The 16,177-nt window shown below is 40.6% G+C and overlaps 1 protein-coding gene across 1 annotated transcript in view; it reads right to left on the reverse strand.

The window, feature by feature from the left end:
* Positions 1 to 16,177, reverse strand: part of ttn (titin) — a 206,646-nt gene that overhangs the window by 107,213 nt on the left and 83,256 nt on the right. The window contains exons 79-101 of the mRNA XM_015391676.1: positions 15,849 to 16,116; positions 15,507 to 15,767; positions 14,968 to 15,177; positions 14,784 to 14,861; positions 14,660 to 14,686; positions 13,395 to 13,451; positions 13,237 to 13,281; positions 13,048 to 13,095; positions 12,116 to 12,172; positions 11,888 to 11,959; positions 11,606 to 11,659; positions 11,442 to 11,522; positions 11,271 to 11,339; positions 10,892 to 11,071; positions 10,619 to 10,777; positions 10,338 to 10,442; positions 10,069 to 10,167; positions 9,144 to 9,884; positions 1,958 to 2,221; positions 1,522 to 1,587; positions 1,251 to 1,334; positions 1,089 to 1,166; positions 827 to 871 (exon numbers count right to left, since the gene is read on the reverse strand). Of these exons, the coding sequence (XP_015247162.1) occupies positions 827 to 871; positions 1,089 to 1,166; positions 1,251 to 1,334; positions 1,522 to 1,587; positions 1,958 to 2,221; positions 9,144 to 9,884; positions 10,069 to 10,167; positions 10,338 to 10,442; positions 10,619 to 10,777; positions 10,892 to 11,071; positions 11,271 to 11,339; positions 11,442 to 11,522; positions 11,606 to 11,659; positions 11,888 to 11,959; positions 12,116 to 12,172; positions 13,048 to 13,095; positions 13,237 to 13,281; positions 13,395 to 13,451; positions 14,660 to 14,686; positions 14,784 to 14,861; positions 14,968 to 15,177; positions 15,507 to 15,767; positions 15,849 to 16,116 (3,148 nt within the window). The remainder of the gene's footprint in view (positions 1 to 826; positions 872 to 1,088; positions 1,167 to 1,250; positions 1,335 to 1,521; positions 1,588 to 1,957; positions 2,222 to 9,143; positions 9,885 to 10,068; positions 10,168 to 10,337; positions 10,443 to 10,618; positions 10,778 to 10,891; positions 11,072 to 11,270; positions 11,340 to 11,441; positions 11,523 to 11,605; positions 11,660 to 11,887; positions 11,960 to 12,115; positions 12,173 to 13,047; positions 13,096 to 13,236; positions 13,282 to 13,394; positions 13,452 to 14,659; positions 14,687 to 14,783; positions 14,862 to 14,967; positions 15,178 to 15,506; positions 15,768 to 15,848; positions 16,117 to 16,177) is intronic.

Raw genomic sequence — 16,177 nt, forward strand, 5'->3', positions numbered from 1 at the left:
TAAGAGTATAAATACTCATTCCATTGGCAAACTAAGTCATGTACCTACTCAAATTAAGGATAAATACACTTAATTTAAGAAATTTCGACTTATTTCTAGATCGTTTTTCCAGTGCTTCATCATATGCTGGCCTATCGTATAAAATGAAACACTTCAATGTTTGTGGTTTTAAAGGGAAATAATGAAGAAAAGAAAAAAGGTTAAAGGGGTGTGAATACTTTTTTCCCATGGTGCTTTAGAATGATTAAATTAACACAGATTGACCATCTATAAATCAATAACCATGCATGCATTTAGTGGAGAGGCTTCCCATGACTTATCATAATTATTATTATAAGTGTTCTAAGATTCTCTGATTATTATCGTTCATCCTATATAAGATAACTCTACATTAAAACCATCACTTATTGGTTTTTAGACCAGAACCAATTTCCTCCCTGATTATCAACCAATAAAGCTGGAATATAAAGGATTAAACATTAAAGTGCTTGATCCTGCTGCACCTGATGGTCATACAGGCTATTTACTTACTTTCCAGGTCAGAAGATACATTAGAGCAGCAGCTTATAAAGCAGTGAATCAGACTCCATTTTACTGTAAAATGTCAACTATTTGATTAGCTGAGACAAGTGGTGGATATTTAAATATATATGGAATAATTAAAATTATATTCAGAATAAAATAAAGTAATTTCTGTAGTTGGCAAAACAGAGCAATGAGTGATGGTTTTCTTTGGGGCCCAACAGTGTGTTCAGGTTTAGATTTGAAGCATGGTGCCATCTACTGTTGGTACTGGGGTAAAGCGAGAAGCAGTTATTGGTCTTACCTTTCTGGACTCCTCCTGGTGTCTGGACTGGTCCCTTGGTTTCATCTGATAGAGAGATGTAGTAAAAAGGTCATTAGGTTTTAGGTACTGATGATAATGTGACTTGTGAAGACTTGAAGACGGTGAGAAACATTTTATTAGAAGAGGTGACATGTCATAAAGAAGAGGTCATTGTGACCAAGATTTGTGATCAAATGGTTGTGTAAAAAGATGGTGATTGTAGAGAACATTAAAGAGGATGTCTCTCTACAGAGTCTTCTACCTTTTGGAAGTGTTGTTTGCTCTTCTGGAACAACCTTAGATGGTTCTTCTACCTTTACCACAGGCTCGGTCTTGGTCACTTTGAGGGCAACAAAGGATTAAAAGGATGGTTCGCGAATTTTCATCCAATCAAAGTCTTTCAACCATGTTAATGTCTGAATACCTGGCTTGGTTTCCTCTGGTGGAGAGATTTTCCTTGCTGTGACTTCAGGTTTCTTGGTGACCTCTGCGGACTTTGGTTTGCTTTCTTTAAGTTTAAAGACACAATAAAGCACAAATGTTTTAGAAAGGCTTTATCTGTACTCTGAAACAAAGGGGCTAGAGCACCAAGGTTGTTTTTGACCTCAATTTTCAGGATAAAGTTGAAATTATATCCTTTTTTTAATCACCGGGCATTCTATCACAAATGCCTTTAGTGAAAAATAAAGTAATACCTTCTGAAGGAGGTGCAGGCTTCACTTGTTTGGGTTCTGGTGGCAACTCCTTCTCCTTTACAGGAACTTAAAGATATAAAGAAAACAATCAGACAAATATTCAGACCTTGATCGGAGCTGAAGCACTCAGAGACAACAGAGAAAACCCAGCATGGAGATAGCTGGAAGACTAGACAAAACACCGGCTCAAAAACACAACACATAAAGACAGAGTTAGAGATACAGTGAGGGAAAAACCCAACGCAGTCTGCTGTGGATGTGCTCGTCACAATGAGAGGTAAAAAACGTTTGTGCCTGAACAACATGGGTGACATGACATGGAAGTCCACCTGAATGATGATGATGATAAAGATGACATAGTGAACACCCATAAAAAACATGATGTGTGGTGCTCGGTTCAGAAACTTGTGCTAAGTGACCGTTTCCCCCTCTGTACCTCTGGAAGCTTCTTTCTCTCCTGGTGCCACAGTCAGACCCCTGGTTTCTGTGACAGACTCCGTCTCCCAGGGTTCTGCCTCAGTTCTGGTTACATGCGTTTTTAGAGGCATGAGGTGGATGTGTGTTGTGTTTCTGGTGTCTTCTGAGGGGTAGTCAGTGCTGACTTTATCTGTTACTGAGGGCTCAAAGCTAGGCTGACCTCTGGTAGGTTCTTTCTCTGTGGAAGACTCAGTGAGCTGCTCTAATGCATCCAAGTCGGTGTCTGGTAATTGAAAAATCACGCCAGTCGCAGATGTTAGGGAGGCATTTCTTTCTCCAGCTGAACCAGCTGCTGCCTGAGCTGTGAGATCAGATTTATCTCCCACATGTGCCATAATTAAAGAAGGTAGGCCTCCAGCCCTAATTTGCTGGTCTGATGCATCCTGATTTATCAGACTCTCTTGTGCAACAAACAATTTCCCCCTTTTTTCCAGCTTTGGTTCATTCTCTGCCATCATTTGATATTTTTGGGATGTTTCCATGTGCTCAGAAACATCATCCGACAAGTTCTTGACCCTCTCTGGGGTCTCTAGTACCTCCTGTGGTAAAAACTGACTAACTTCTCTACGTACCCGTTTTACCTTTGCTGTCCTGGATTGAATTTCCTGTGGGGAAAGTTCATTATCTTTGTTCAGCTCCTGAAATTTCAATGCGTCTTTGGTTTCTGTTTGCTTTAGAAGAACTTGTTCAGCTTCTGGTTCTGATCTAGTGTGAGCCTTTAATTTACCAAGCTCTGGTCTTTGAGGCAGTTTGTTTGTTATATCTTCTGTCTTTAACTGTTGTGATTGCTCTATCTTTAAAGAGGAGATATCATTGTCAACTATTGCTATGTCAGATGTTTCGGATGCCACCTTCCTCACTGGGGCCAAAGACGCCTTCAATAAAGATTGTGGTGTTTGAGCTGGACTAATGATCCCATATTCCTGTTTGAAAACACCTGTCCTGCACGCCTCTGGACCTTTTGGGTCCTTTGGAGAAACATTTAGCATAATCTGCGATGTTTCGTCGATCTTTTTCTTTTCAGTGCTTTCCATCTCTTCTGAAATCTGTTCAGATTCTTCTTCTTGTCCTTTTCTTGGGGGTTCGGTTTCTGTGCTTTTGGTTGGTATCTTCTCAGCTGGATGAGTTGTAGTGGGTTTGCCCTCTTCAGGAACTTTTAAGTTTCTTTCACATGCTTGCCGTTTCTGTACTAACATTTTTCTCTGAACTTCCATTTTCTCTTTTTTATCTAATACTTCTAAGTCTTTCACCATATTATCTGGAATCTGAGAATGTGGTGTTTCAGCTTCTTCTTGTCTAACAGGAACCGCTAGTTTCTTTCTCTGTACCCTATCCAGGTCTTTCTCTGTTGGTTCGAACTCATCTGTAACTGGGCCTTCTAATGGAATTGGTTCTTGTTCCTTTGAAGCCCCAACATGCAGAACTACCCCTAATTCCTGTTTGGTTTCATTCTCTTTGGTTAGAGATAGCCAGTCTGTTCCGTTCAAAGCCCGAACAAGAGATGACTGAAACCCATCAATCAGATCTTCAGTCGTTTTTAACATCTTGGTCATCGGGGTTTCCTGCTTTAAGTCCTCTCCTTTAGCCACACTTTGGTCTAACTGGATCTCTTTCCTGACAGAAGCTTCTTCTATATTAGCTTGAACATCAGGATCATCTAAGGTCTTTATTTTAACCAGCTCCTCTGCAGTTCGGGTATCATCTTTCACCTTGTCTAACTTTAGTAGTATTTTCTTGTCCTCTGCCTCTCCACTTTCCTTTAGAGAACCAGCAGATTCAACCATGGCAAAGTCGCCTTCTCCGATTTGTAGCAAATCTTCCTCAGATCTCTCTTGTCTAATGAGTCTAGGTGGAACTTTATCAGCTCGGTCTTTAGCAGAGGTCATTTTAAAAGATTTCTCTAAATCTTCAGTTTTAATGATATATTGCCTCTCGGGCTGAGGTGTTATTTGTTCTTTGCCATCTGCTTTTTCTTTCACCACTTTCATTCTATCTGTACTGAAGTTTATCTGGCTTTCTTCAATACTCGACCCCTGAGGTTTGATGGTTCTCTCCTTGTGTAAAATCTCATCAAATGTTGGTTGGTCTTCTTGTTCATTTTTAGTCCCTTCTTTGGTTTTATTCTCAACTAAAAATCCAACTTTTATGTCTGAAGCATCAGAAGTTTTGGGAAATGTCTTCTTTTTCTTCTCTGAGGAAATCAAAACCTCTGGAGAACCTTCGTCTTCCACTTCACTAGTCACTGATTCCATTTCTTTGATGGTTTCACCCCTAAAGTCTGAAGTATGAACCTTTCCCTCAACCTGACAATGAAGATGTTTAGTCTCATCATCTGGAAGTATGTTAGGAGCCCTGTTATTTTTATGGTCCATCTCAGCTATCAACCCTGGAGGTTTGATCTTTTGCTTTGATGAAGAAATTACTTCATCACTGACAGTCATTTTGTCTTCAATGGTTGGTTTTTTGGTTTTAGCAGGAACTGCATCTGGTTTTAATGGGACTGTTTTTGCCAAAGAATCAGAACATAGAGAAACTGACTCCTTTGAAAAAAGATCATTTTCTTCCTCAAAGGTTGAAAGCTCAGATTTTTCCATTTCTGGTTGTTTTTCTGTTTCTTGAAAAGTCTTTTCTGTTTTTGCTGGTGAAACTTTTCCTTTGACCAGCTCCTGTGTTCCTATTTTCTTTTTAACTGTTGAAACTTTCATCATTTCATCTTTAACTGTACTGATGTGGTCCTGTTTAACTTTTGAGCCCTCAATACTCTCTGTGGTTAAGATTTGTTCAGCTGTCAGACGTTCTATTTGTTCATCTTTGTTGGTAGGAACATCTGCCTCATCGATTTCCCGAACATCAGTTAAGGACGCCTTCTCTGAGAGTTCTGATAGATTGTCAGGTTCTGATTCTGTGGGTCGTATTGAGACCGTTTCTTCTTTGCCACTTTTGTCAGCCATTTTATCTCTGATGGGCGGACCTGTTTTAGTCAAAACTGGGTTTAATGGTTCATCCACAGCCTCTTTAAACTCAGTAAGGTTTAGTGCTTTCTCCTTTGATGAAGGAGGGCTTTCCATCATCTCAGCAGCTAGCATTAAATAAGCCTCAGTGATTTTAGGTCTACCTGCTGAACTTTCCTCGTTTTCCTTTTTCATCTTTCTGCTTTTAATCTCTATAAGAGGAGCAACTTTTAAAGTTTCATTTTTAACTGTATTGATAGCAATTCTGTCTTGTTCAGTAATGGTTTTAACTCTAGTTTTTTCAGCTGTTTCTGGTGTTTCCTCGTCAGTAAATTCCTGAAATGCTTCGAGTTTTCTAACTTCCCTGTCTTGGGTTTCTTCCTCTGCTGTGAGGTCGACTGACGGGATCATTTTGTCTGAACTTTCCTTTGTTTGAGCAAACCTTTGCCTTCTCAGCTTTGTGGACTCTGATTTTTTCTCATAAACAGGAGCTACTGGGGCCTCCCTGTCTGGGACCATGTGGTGATTTTCAGCAGAAACTTTAGTCCCTGCTTTTGAATCATCATGTATGTCCTGGAGTGGGAGGTCATCTCCAGCTTCCTGCAGGTTCATTTTACCTGCAGCCCCTTCCTTTGAACTCCTAATCCTAACGTCTGCGGGTTTAAGCTCAGTTTTTGTTTCTACCAGTTTCAGCGAATTAGTTTTATAAATTTTAGAGTGTGTTTCTGTTTTTTCAGGCTCTGGATATTTATCGTTTTCCTCAAAGCCTTTTGGGAGAGCTTTTTCTAAAGCCTCCTGTTCTGTCAGTACTAATAGATTCAATTCATCCGATTCTAAGAATTCCTGTTTGTCTTTGGTTCCTTGGATCCTAATCGATCCCTCTGCTCCAGAAATCTCAGGAGTTGCTTGCATTTCACTTTCAGCAACTTCTTTAGCGTTTTTCATGTCCTTTGAAACTTGTTTCTGCGGTTTATCCTGAAGTGTCTCTGTGATCATTTCCACAGTTGTTGGAAAAATAGTTTTAGAGCCTATTTCCTTTAAACCCTCAGTAACAGACGTCTCATGTGGTTCTTTCATCATCTTTTCTTGTGTTTTATATTTGACATCCTTGTTTTCTTCATCTGTGTGGGACATTGGCCCTTCATGTTCTACACAGGAGGCTCTTTTCTCATCCCAGAGATGAGCACTGATTGGTGCTGTAGGTGTGAAAATGTGTAGAGTTGTAAAAAGAGAAAGCACCATGAAGCGGTGCCAAGAGATTAGAAACAAACAACACAGACACAAACATTTGGGGTTAAATAAGAGATATAAAAAAGAGTTTAAAAAGAGAGAACATGTTTTGATTTTATACCTTTCTCCAGTTTCTTTCTTTTTGTCTCTGCTTGAAGAGGTGTGGAAAGAAGCTTCTTGATTTTATCTTCAGTTTCTTAAAGGAACGTTAGATTAGGTTTTAGATTTGGACATTTAATAAGACGAGAAAACGACAGTAGGCAGCGAAGTGAAGACGAAATGACAAAAAAAACTACAAATTGGGATGAAAATATAATGATGAAATCAGAATGGAGGTGAAATGGGGACCTCTGCTGGTTGCTGAGGGTAATGCAGAGACAAGAAACAGTTTGATGAAACTGTAAGACATGGAGGGGGTGATGGTACCTCCAGCAGGTGTTTCTGTAGGAATCTTTATCTCCTCTGGTTTGAAAGAGGCTGAAGGTTTCCTCTGATCCTGGTTCCTCTGAGCAGGAACGTCTTCAGGCTTCTGCCCGTCTGGTTCCTCAGTGGTTTCTGTCCTGAACTCCAGGCCTGTAACTGACTCAGAGGTCTCTAGTTCTGCTTTAATAGAGATCTCCTCATGTCTGACCTCAACCAGCTGATCAGAGGTCCTTACCACTTTCCTTTCTTGTCTTCTAACCTCCTCTTTCTCACCTGTTTTCACCTCAGAGCGACTTTCTTTTCCTGAACTGGTTTCTATTGCTGCTCTGCTGAGTTTTTCAGATTTAAGACTAACAGACTCTGACATTTTCAACTCTTTGGTGGTTTCTCCTGCTTTTGGTTGGATCCTCGTTGTTGAAACCTCCTTAAATTCATCTTCTGAGCCTAAAGCTTCACTCTCAGCTCTAAACTTGGATTTTATCTCATTGGTTTCTCTCCTCCCTAAAGAGTCAGAAACAGTTTTTCTCTCCTCTTCCTGTTTCCTCTGATCTTCACGTTGCTCGGTCAGCGCTGGTTTCAAGAGTTGTTGAAGAAGAGGCGTCATGAAGGCGACGCCAAGAGGTGAGAATAAAACACAAACGTCTGGGTTAGAGGGATTAATACGTAGCTGATGATAATCCACCCTGCCAGGTTTTTATCATCAGCAGTTAAAGACGAAGATGTGGTTACAATAACCCATCTTGTTCTCGGAAGGTCGGTACCTTTTTCAACAGGAACAAAGACTTTCTTCTGCTGATCTGTGGGTTGAACATCCTCCTTCTTCTTTACTAAATTTTCTTCATTCAGTTTGTTTTGGTTTGTTGAAGCCCAGGATGTTGAGAAAGAAGAAGATTGTTGTAGAGGAATAAAGGTTCCACAGTTAGAATCAATCAGAAGATCCAACACAGACAATAAGAAACACACTGATAGATGATCTAAGAGAGAGAGAGGATGTTCTGAAACCAACAGAACCTCTAAATGTCCTGCGTTCCTCACAGAGGAACAACAATCCAAATAAATTAGGTTCATTAGTGAAAGATGAAAAGACGTCCACAAAAAGGAGGACTTGTAGGTTAAAAAGTTCTATTTTAATAATTTCATCTTGTTTAAACGAGTTCAACCATAAATGCATAACAAGTCTCCATTGAGGTCCATGTTCCTGAGGGATTGGTAGTTCAAAGTTCAGGAAGCAGCTGGTTACTGGTTTAACTGGTAGGTTGAGTTCAGTTATCATACATCTGAGCTCAGTTTTCTCACTAACCTTAAAAATGAACACAGTGTGCTAAAAGTGTTCGATCTTTAAGGTGGGAGTGAAAGATGTTTATGTTTGTTCTCTAAAAGCCTTTTACTGTAGCTAAAGGTTCGATCTTTAATATTCTGTCTGACCTCAGGTCCATCTGCTCTATTTTCTTATTATCCCTTCACAGCTTCCTTAATTCTGGTCTCAAACCTCTTTTTTTTCTTTTTGTCTTCTTTTTTCATTTAACCCCCCCATCCCATGATTGTCCTTTACCTTATTTTTTCTTTTCTACTCTTTCCTTGTTTTATTGTTTTTTTTACTCTATTTTCTACTAATTTAACTCTTTTTTTCATACAGGTTCTCTTAAATGTTCTCGTTTTATGTACCCCCTACTCTTTTTTTTGCATTTCTCTCTTTGCTTTATTTCTTTTCTGACTTTTGTTTCTTTTTTTATTTATTCAATACCTTACTTTTTCTATTTCTCACTGTTTCTTCTCTTTTTAAATAAATCCTAATTTTCTACCTTCCTCTTTTCTTGTTGCTCTTTTTTCTTTTTTCTTATTTCTACATTTCTTCTTTTTTGCCACACAGAAAACGGAGGATTTTATTCAACTGTGAGGTTTTAAATAAAATCTTATGTAATTTATCAAGCTTCTAATTTAATGATTTTTAGCTGGCACTTGTTTTACATCAATAATTGATTCTATTGTTTGAATTGTGTAAATAAAGTGTTGTTAAAATTCTTTTTCCTACCACTAACTCCTCCATTTCTAATTTTCCAGTTGATCTGCTGTCCTTCCATTTCCTTCTTCTACCTGACTCTCCATCCAGGATGCCTTCCTCTTTAAAAGGAACATTACGTTAAAAGGTTTTATAAAAATCTAATCAATCAATAAACGTTTGTGTCCAGGATAATAACTGGATGAGTCAGGCTGATATAGCATCAAACACAGTGAATGCTTCACCTGAAGTCAGCTGAAAAAACTAGGAAGTAAATCCATAAAATATGGTTCATTTTCTAGTAACTGAGATTTGACAAAACCTCCCAGTACACCTGAATCCAACCAGTTAATTATACATGATGGTTTGAACTCTGCAGATGAGTTTATTTCACTCAGAACCATAAAGATCTGTTGTTCCACAGCCTCCTCGCTCTTCTAGCATCAAACCCGTTCTAGTCGGGCCTGATGGCAGAACGCTAAACTCAAAGACATGATTGATGGAGAAGATAAAGAAAGAGTCGATGATTAAGCCATCGGTACCTTTCTGAAGAGCTTCTTTTGAGAGCTTCTCAGTTCTAACAGAAATCGTTTCAGCTTTGGAGCTTTTCTCTGCTTCTTTCTTGGGCTTCACTTCTTCAACCTTCTTCGGAGTTTTCTTCAGACTGATCACCTCTTCAGCCTCTTTCTGAGGCTCAACAGGCTGCTTATCAGAAACCTCTTTCTTAGGTTTTTTCTCTGGAAGTTTCTCAGCGACTTTTTCTGCAACTTTCTCTGGAATTATTTCTGGAACTTTCTCTGGGATTTTTTTGGGAAGTTTCTCTGGGATTATTTCTGGAATTTTCTCTGGGATTTTTTCTGGAACTTTGTCTGGGATTTTTTCTGGAACTTTCTCTGGGATTTTTTTGGGAAGTTTCTCTGGGATTATTTCTGGAATTTTCTCTGGGATTTTTTCTGGGACTTTCTCTGGGATTTTTTTGGGAACTTTCTCTGGGATTTTTTCTGGAATTTTCTCTGTGATTTTTTCTGAAACTTTTTCTGGGATTTTTTCTAGAACTTTGTCTGGGATTTTTTCTGGAACTTTTTCTGGACGTTTCTCTGGGATCCCTCCAGTAACCATCTCTGGAACATCTTCCTGCTTACTCTCTGGGACTCTCTCCTTGGTCCTTTTCGTCTCCTCGGCCTTCCCTGGTGCTTTTCCAGACATTGTTTCAAGTTTGATGCCCAACTCCTCCTCAGGCTGTTTCTGAGGAAGCCTTTCAGGTTTCAGTTGGGGCTTGAGAGCTTAAAGAGGGTTTGACAGAGAAACATGCAGAAGAAGTGACCATAAAGAAGAATGTGCTAACGCACAACAAAAGGATTTGTCTCAGAGGATGTTTTTGACAAACAACACAAAAGACAGAGGTTAGTTTTTTCCAAAGAAAAACAGATTTTAAGACCAGTCTGTTACTGAACTGGTTAGGAATACCTTTGTCCTTCTGAGCTGGTTCTTCTGAGGGAGGAACCACCTGAGCCTCTGGTTTCTTCTCTGCTTTCGGAAGCTCAGGAACTTTTTCTTCCAGGGGAACTTTAAAGAGTACCATTCACAAACATTAGAACCCTTAGAAGGTCGGGTTTATAAAAGAAACAAACGGCATTCAGCTGAGCAAGAAGCACAGGTAGAACATCAGGCAGAAGCAGAAAAGCTAAAGAACTTCAGGTTTGAATGTTAGGAGCTGTAGACTAAGCTCCAGGTACCTTTAATCGGCTTCTTCTTTGGCTCTTCTGCCTCTTTCTGTACCTCCTGTGGGAATGAAGGAGGTGGAGGAGCAGCCACCTCCTTCTTCTGTGGTTTTTCTGCCACTTTAAAAGAACACAGTGTCCTGTGTCATTATGGGAATTAGACCAACAGCAGATGATTTTCCTGCTGCTATTTGTTAAAAAAGAAACTTTAAAGCTAAACAATGAGAGTTTGTGGATGGAAGAGGTTTGAGACAACGAGGAGCTAAAGATACACTTTGGCTACAGAAGTTCTCTACCTTTCTTCTCTGGCTCCTTCTGTGCCGGTTTTGCTTTTGGAGCTGGAGTTTCTGGTTTAGGAGGTTCGGGTTTACGGACTTCTGGTTTGGTTTTCTTCAGTTCTGCCTTTGGTTGTGGAGCTTCTGGTTCAGTTAGGATCTTTGCTTCTTCTTTGGGGGCTTAAAGCGACATTAAGATGGTTTCAGACCAAAGATCCGCTTCAGCAGTCGAAGCTAAAAACATTCAACAACCCACAGAACTGAACACATAGACCCAAACAGAGCAGAACTCACCTTTGGATGGAGGCGTCACTGGCTTCGTTTCCGGTTCTGCTTTCGGAGCCGGAGCAGCTTTGGGCTTCGGTTCCGGTTCTGCTTTCGGAGCAGCTTTGGGCTTCGGTTCCGGTTCTGCCTTGGGCTTTGCTTCAGGCTTCAGCTCCGTGGACTCAGCTGGAACCAGAACTTTGGGCTCATCTTCATGAACATAAAGATGAAGTGATGTTAGAATCTGAAGATGCGTTTCAAAGAGGGTGAAGACTTAGGAAGAGTAAGATGTTAAAGAAAACGGGCAGCGCCGAGGTCCAAACAGAACCAAACACACCAGGACCAAACATCATGAAGAAGTCAGGAGCTTGAAGCTCCTGATCAGATGAATCAGAGAAGAAGCACTGACCTTTGGTTGGCAGGATGGGCGTCTCTTCAGGCAGGGAGGGGGGCGATGGCTTCTTCACCGCCTCTGGTTCTGTTAGAGACGCATTAAGACTCAATAAACCCAAAGATAACACATAGAAGAGCAGAGCTGAACACCAGGAATCAGGACAGAGATGTTCAAGCAGGAAGGTACCTCTGGGAGCAGGAAGCTCCTTCTTCTCTGGGACTGAAGCTTCAGGAACCTTCTCCTCCACCGGCTTCCGAGTCTCTGGTTCTGCAAAGGTTGGGTTAGACACAATGAGCGTTTCCAAGAACACAAGACAGCCCAATAATGAGTCCTTCTGCACGTGTTCCTACTTTTCTTTGGTTCCTCTATAGCTGCAGTTTTCTTCTCCTCAGCCTTTTTCTCCACTTTAGGATAAAAAAAAAACCAAACAGACCATGTTAGGAGGAAACAGGAAGTAAATGTCTCATCTCAAACAGTCACTCCGTGGAAACTGGACGAAAATGATCTGGAAGAGGGGATGGAGAGAGCCAGGGGTGTGTGCTCTCTACAGGCTTCCGTGGTTTGAAAGGGTCCTTTATGTCTTATTATGTTAGAATTATAAAAAATAATAACAACACAAACTTTAAACTGACCTTTTGTTGGGACTTCCTCCCTCATTTCAACCTTCATCATCTCCACTTTTTCCTCAACAGCAACTCTGGCAGCTAAAACAAGACAGAAAAGAAAAGATTAAAATGACCTCGTCTGAAAACATTCAGGACATCCAGGGAAGCTTTTATACCTGCTGGGTCAAACGGTTAAAAAAAGAGGTTATTAATAGAGGAGAAGGCGGAAAAAAAGATGAGCGTGAACACGAGTACCTGTGGTCTCTGAGACCTGCTGGGTTACAGACTCTTCTGTCCAGCTCTGAATCTCCACTAGAGGCGGGACAATCAGAGACAGGAAGCAAAGGTGAGACACTTTTCAGAAACAGCATCGCGTTAAACAGCAACGCTTTGCGACGTCTCAGAGACTGAACTTTATGATTTCACTGAAAGGTTCGCCGTCATTGTTAGGTTTATTCAATGATGATTATAAAGTTAATGTGTGTGCGTATGGAACATTGGAGAAATGAGATGCTTCACTCTGTTTACTGCAAACTGTCATGTAACGGTGGTAGAAAATTGCTGATGTTTGTGCAAGGCTAATCACAGTTATCAGGAGACCACTCTATTCTGTGATTCAATCAGAGGAGCATTTTGTCCTAAGACCTGATCAATTGCCTTGTCAGAAGAACACTCTATTTTGTTACCCACCCCATGTGTTATGATCTGCTAATAAAAAGGCTTCTGCTGAGGAAGCCGGTAAGAGAGTAGATGTAGCTGAATGTAGCTCTCTCCTTCTGCAGAAGCCGTTAAAAAATCCCTCTTCTGTGTGGACTCAGTTTCTCTTTTATGAACCTACATTTTTGAACCTAACAGTCATGTTCTGGATGAGGTTAGGTTTTAATAAATGAGGAAAAAAGAAGCAAAAATAAACAGAAATTATGCTTTAGTCCAGAGGAAGTAATATGATGTTAGCATATGAAGATGTTTCTAGGCTTAAATGAAAGGTTTGATGAAAAACAGTGAAGATTAGAGAATGTTTGAGGAGAAATGAGGAGAATGAATGAGGAGAAAATCACAACCAAACCAAGAAGCAATGAAGATGGAGATATTAAACAGGAGGTGGAACATGAAGGAGGGTGGAGAAAGAAGCAGATGTGGGTCAAATGATGGTTAGATGGTGATGAAGAGGGAAAAACAGAAGGTACCTTTCTGCTGCACCTCCTCTTCGTAATGATAAGAATATTCAGCTGATTCTTTGTCAGGGAAAAAAAAAAAAAAAAAAAAAATTAAGATGCTTTAAGGAGTAACAGTATGTTTTAAACATTTAATCTGAAGGATCAAACATGAACCGTTTGTATTTGATTAAAATGATCGTGAACGGAAAGAGGAGATACCTCTCTGTTCAATTTTCTCTTCAATCTGGTAGAACTCTGCAGATTCTTGGGGAAACAAACACATTGTCGGGTCGGTTAGTGACCTGAGGAACCTCAGAGAAACACACGTTTTTTTTTTTTTTCCAAAGGATTCCCCAGCAGCGAAAGGTGGAGCTTACCTTGGATCTCCTCGGATGAAGGCACTTCAGGCCTCTGAACCGAAGAGTCTGGGATATCTACACAATAAGGCGCATTGTTCAGACAGAACATCTTCCCTGCTGAGAAACTTTACCATCATCAACAGTTTCCCCAGGATGCTGTGATACTGGAAGCACTAGGAGCTGTTTTTTAATGTCTGATCATTTTTTTAGACATTTTTAATTTTCTGGAAAGATTTTAATATGAAATAAAAGCAATATAGAAAAGTTTTTTTGTTTTTTTTTTAACACCATAATGTTTTGTTTTGGTTCTATTATCGCCAAACAATCATGACGATTGACTTTACGAGAAACGCAGCAATGATCGGCCCCTACACATAAACAGCTGGCTGATCCGTCCCAGAAGCACAATCCGTCCTGTGCATTCGCCATCAGCTCATTTGCGCATCTAGATATACATCCGGGTCGTCCTCAATTTTATTTTTTGTTAAAAAAAAACCTAAATGACGTTTTTCCCTCCCCAAAAATAGTAAGCGTACTAAAATATAATGTGTTAACAATTAATGAATAAAATGAATGCCTTAAAATCCGTTCCGTATCTGGAAATGGGATCCAATTAAGAGAGTTAACTTTTTCGGCTTATTTAAACATGTTTTCCTTTCATGTTAACATTATGGTATATAGTGTGTAATCTAAAGAAATAAACCACTAAAACGCAAATAAACATGGTTTAATCATACTTTGCCGGACTGCTCTGATCATGTCCTATGATGACGTAGAGGGGTAGTTTAACGAAAAAAATTAAAAAAGCTTAAAAATTGTTTCAGAAAAATCATAAAACATTTTTTAATAAAAATGTGTATTAGTATTCTTTAGTGAGTTAAGGATAGAAATAACTAATTTTAGTACCATAATTACATTCTTAATGGACACCCGGATGTATAATTGTTAGCGCATGCGCAGGTCGGATTGTGCTTCCGGGACGGATCGGGTCGTGACAATGGCCTCCAGACAGGCGCCCAGCCTGAGGCAGAGAGAGGAAATAGCCTCAGCTCTTATTTACAGGCCACCCTGACGCACAAATTAAAACAATTTAAACAGGATTAATTAACTCATTTAGGTGTAGATAGAATTTTTGAATTTAATTATTCCATATAAGTTCAGTTTTCTGAAAAACTGCCCAAAATGTCAGACTTTCAGCTGAAAACAAACTAAGAATGTCATTAATCCTGGAGTGACTGAGTTCTGATGGTTCATGAGGAGTAAAAACTGAATAAATCACTTACCTGTCGGCACCATCGCTAATTCAATCTCTGTGGAAAGAAAAAACGCGTTTGGTTTGTGTTTCAGTCTGAGATAACTCAAAGTTGAACAGAAGCAGAGAAGGTGTTGGCTGACTAATGACTGTACCTTTGCCAGACAAATAAAGCTCAGCTGTGCTTTTAGCCTCTCCTCTGGGCTCCAATCTCACAATCACTGAGTACACGCCTACATGGGATTAGTAATGGACACACTTAGGTCACAAAGAAAAGAAAGAGGAGCAAATCTGCAGGGCTCTGAGACGGCCTCTGGACCACGGGTTGGCTCTACACACCTTCGTCTTCGATGGTCACATTTCGAATGACCATGAAATGCCTTCGGCCTTCGCTCCTGAAGTTGTACTTAGTACATTCTCTCAGTTCCCAGGTGTCTTTGTACCAAGAAACGATGGCGTTGTCGAAGGACACCTCACATTCGAAGGTGGCCGACTGGCGCTCGTTGACTTCGACATTGTGGATGCGTTTGGTGAAATGAATTTGTTCGGCTAAAACAGATAAAGATGTGAACGGATAAACGGGACAGTAACTGGGGGGTTGAGGTTTTGTATTGCATGAACACGACATCCACGTGGTTAGAGATGACCACCTGATGGAGGTTCATGGCACGTTATGATGACAGGTTGTTTGGAGGATGATGGGTTTGAGATGATGGTGCAAGACAATCACGGAGATTATGACAAAACAAATCCAAGAGGAGGAGGAAAAAAAGAGGGCAGACGCCCAAATGCCGATGTTAGTTTTAGAGTCTGATGAACCGAAAGAGGTTAGTAATCGGGCATCCATCACGTCTACAGGAAGGTTTCCAGGTACAAACCTTCCACCTTGAGGTCTGCAGAGGATTCCAGGTGCTGGTATCTGCAGGAGTATCTGCCCCGGTCTTCAGACTTCAGGTCTTTGATCAGAAGCTTCTGAACTTTGTGTTTCACCTCAGATGAATACCTTCCCTTCATCTCTAACTTCTTGCCGTTTTTAAACCACTGAGCCTCGACGTTAGGAACAGACAACTGACAAGACAGCGTGCACGACTGGCCTTCCTTACCCGACGTGTCCTGCAGGTGCTTCTCCACCTCCACTTCTGAAAACACAAGAAGAGAAGAACGATCAGCGTCCGCTCGGACTGGATGCTCTGAGGTGCCTCCTGTGTGTCGGTACTGACCTGTGATGGAGAGCTTGGCGCTGGAGATGTGTGGTCCACACACCACCCGGTAGTTGCCCTGGTCGGACGGCTGACACTTCTTGATCTTGAGCAGGTGGCGGTCGCCGCGGATGCTGATGTCGTATTTGTCGGACGTGTCAAGCTTCTGCGTGCCCTTGTACCACGACAGCGAGATCTCTGGGTAATTGATCTTGATTTCGCATTCAAACTCCGCCTCGTCATCGGTAAAGACGGACTGGTTGGAGATGTCCTTCACTACAGTAACAGGCTGCAAGACCAAAACAAGAAAGATAATATTCATGTTATCAGATACCTTAACTCTACCTCAC

The sequence above is a fragment of the Cyprinodon variegatus genome, unplaced genomic scaffold (assembly GCF_000732505.1).
Source record: "Cyprinodon variegatus isolate N-32 unplaced genomic scaffold, C_variegatus-1.0 Scaffold555, whole genome shotgun sequence".
In the NCBI taxonomy this organism is placed as follows: domain Eukaryota; kingdom Metazoa; phylum Chordata; class Actinopteri; order Cyprinodontiformes; family Cyprinodontidae; genus Cyprinodon; species Cyprinodon variegatus.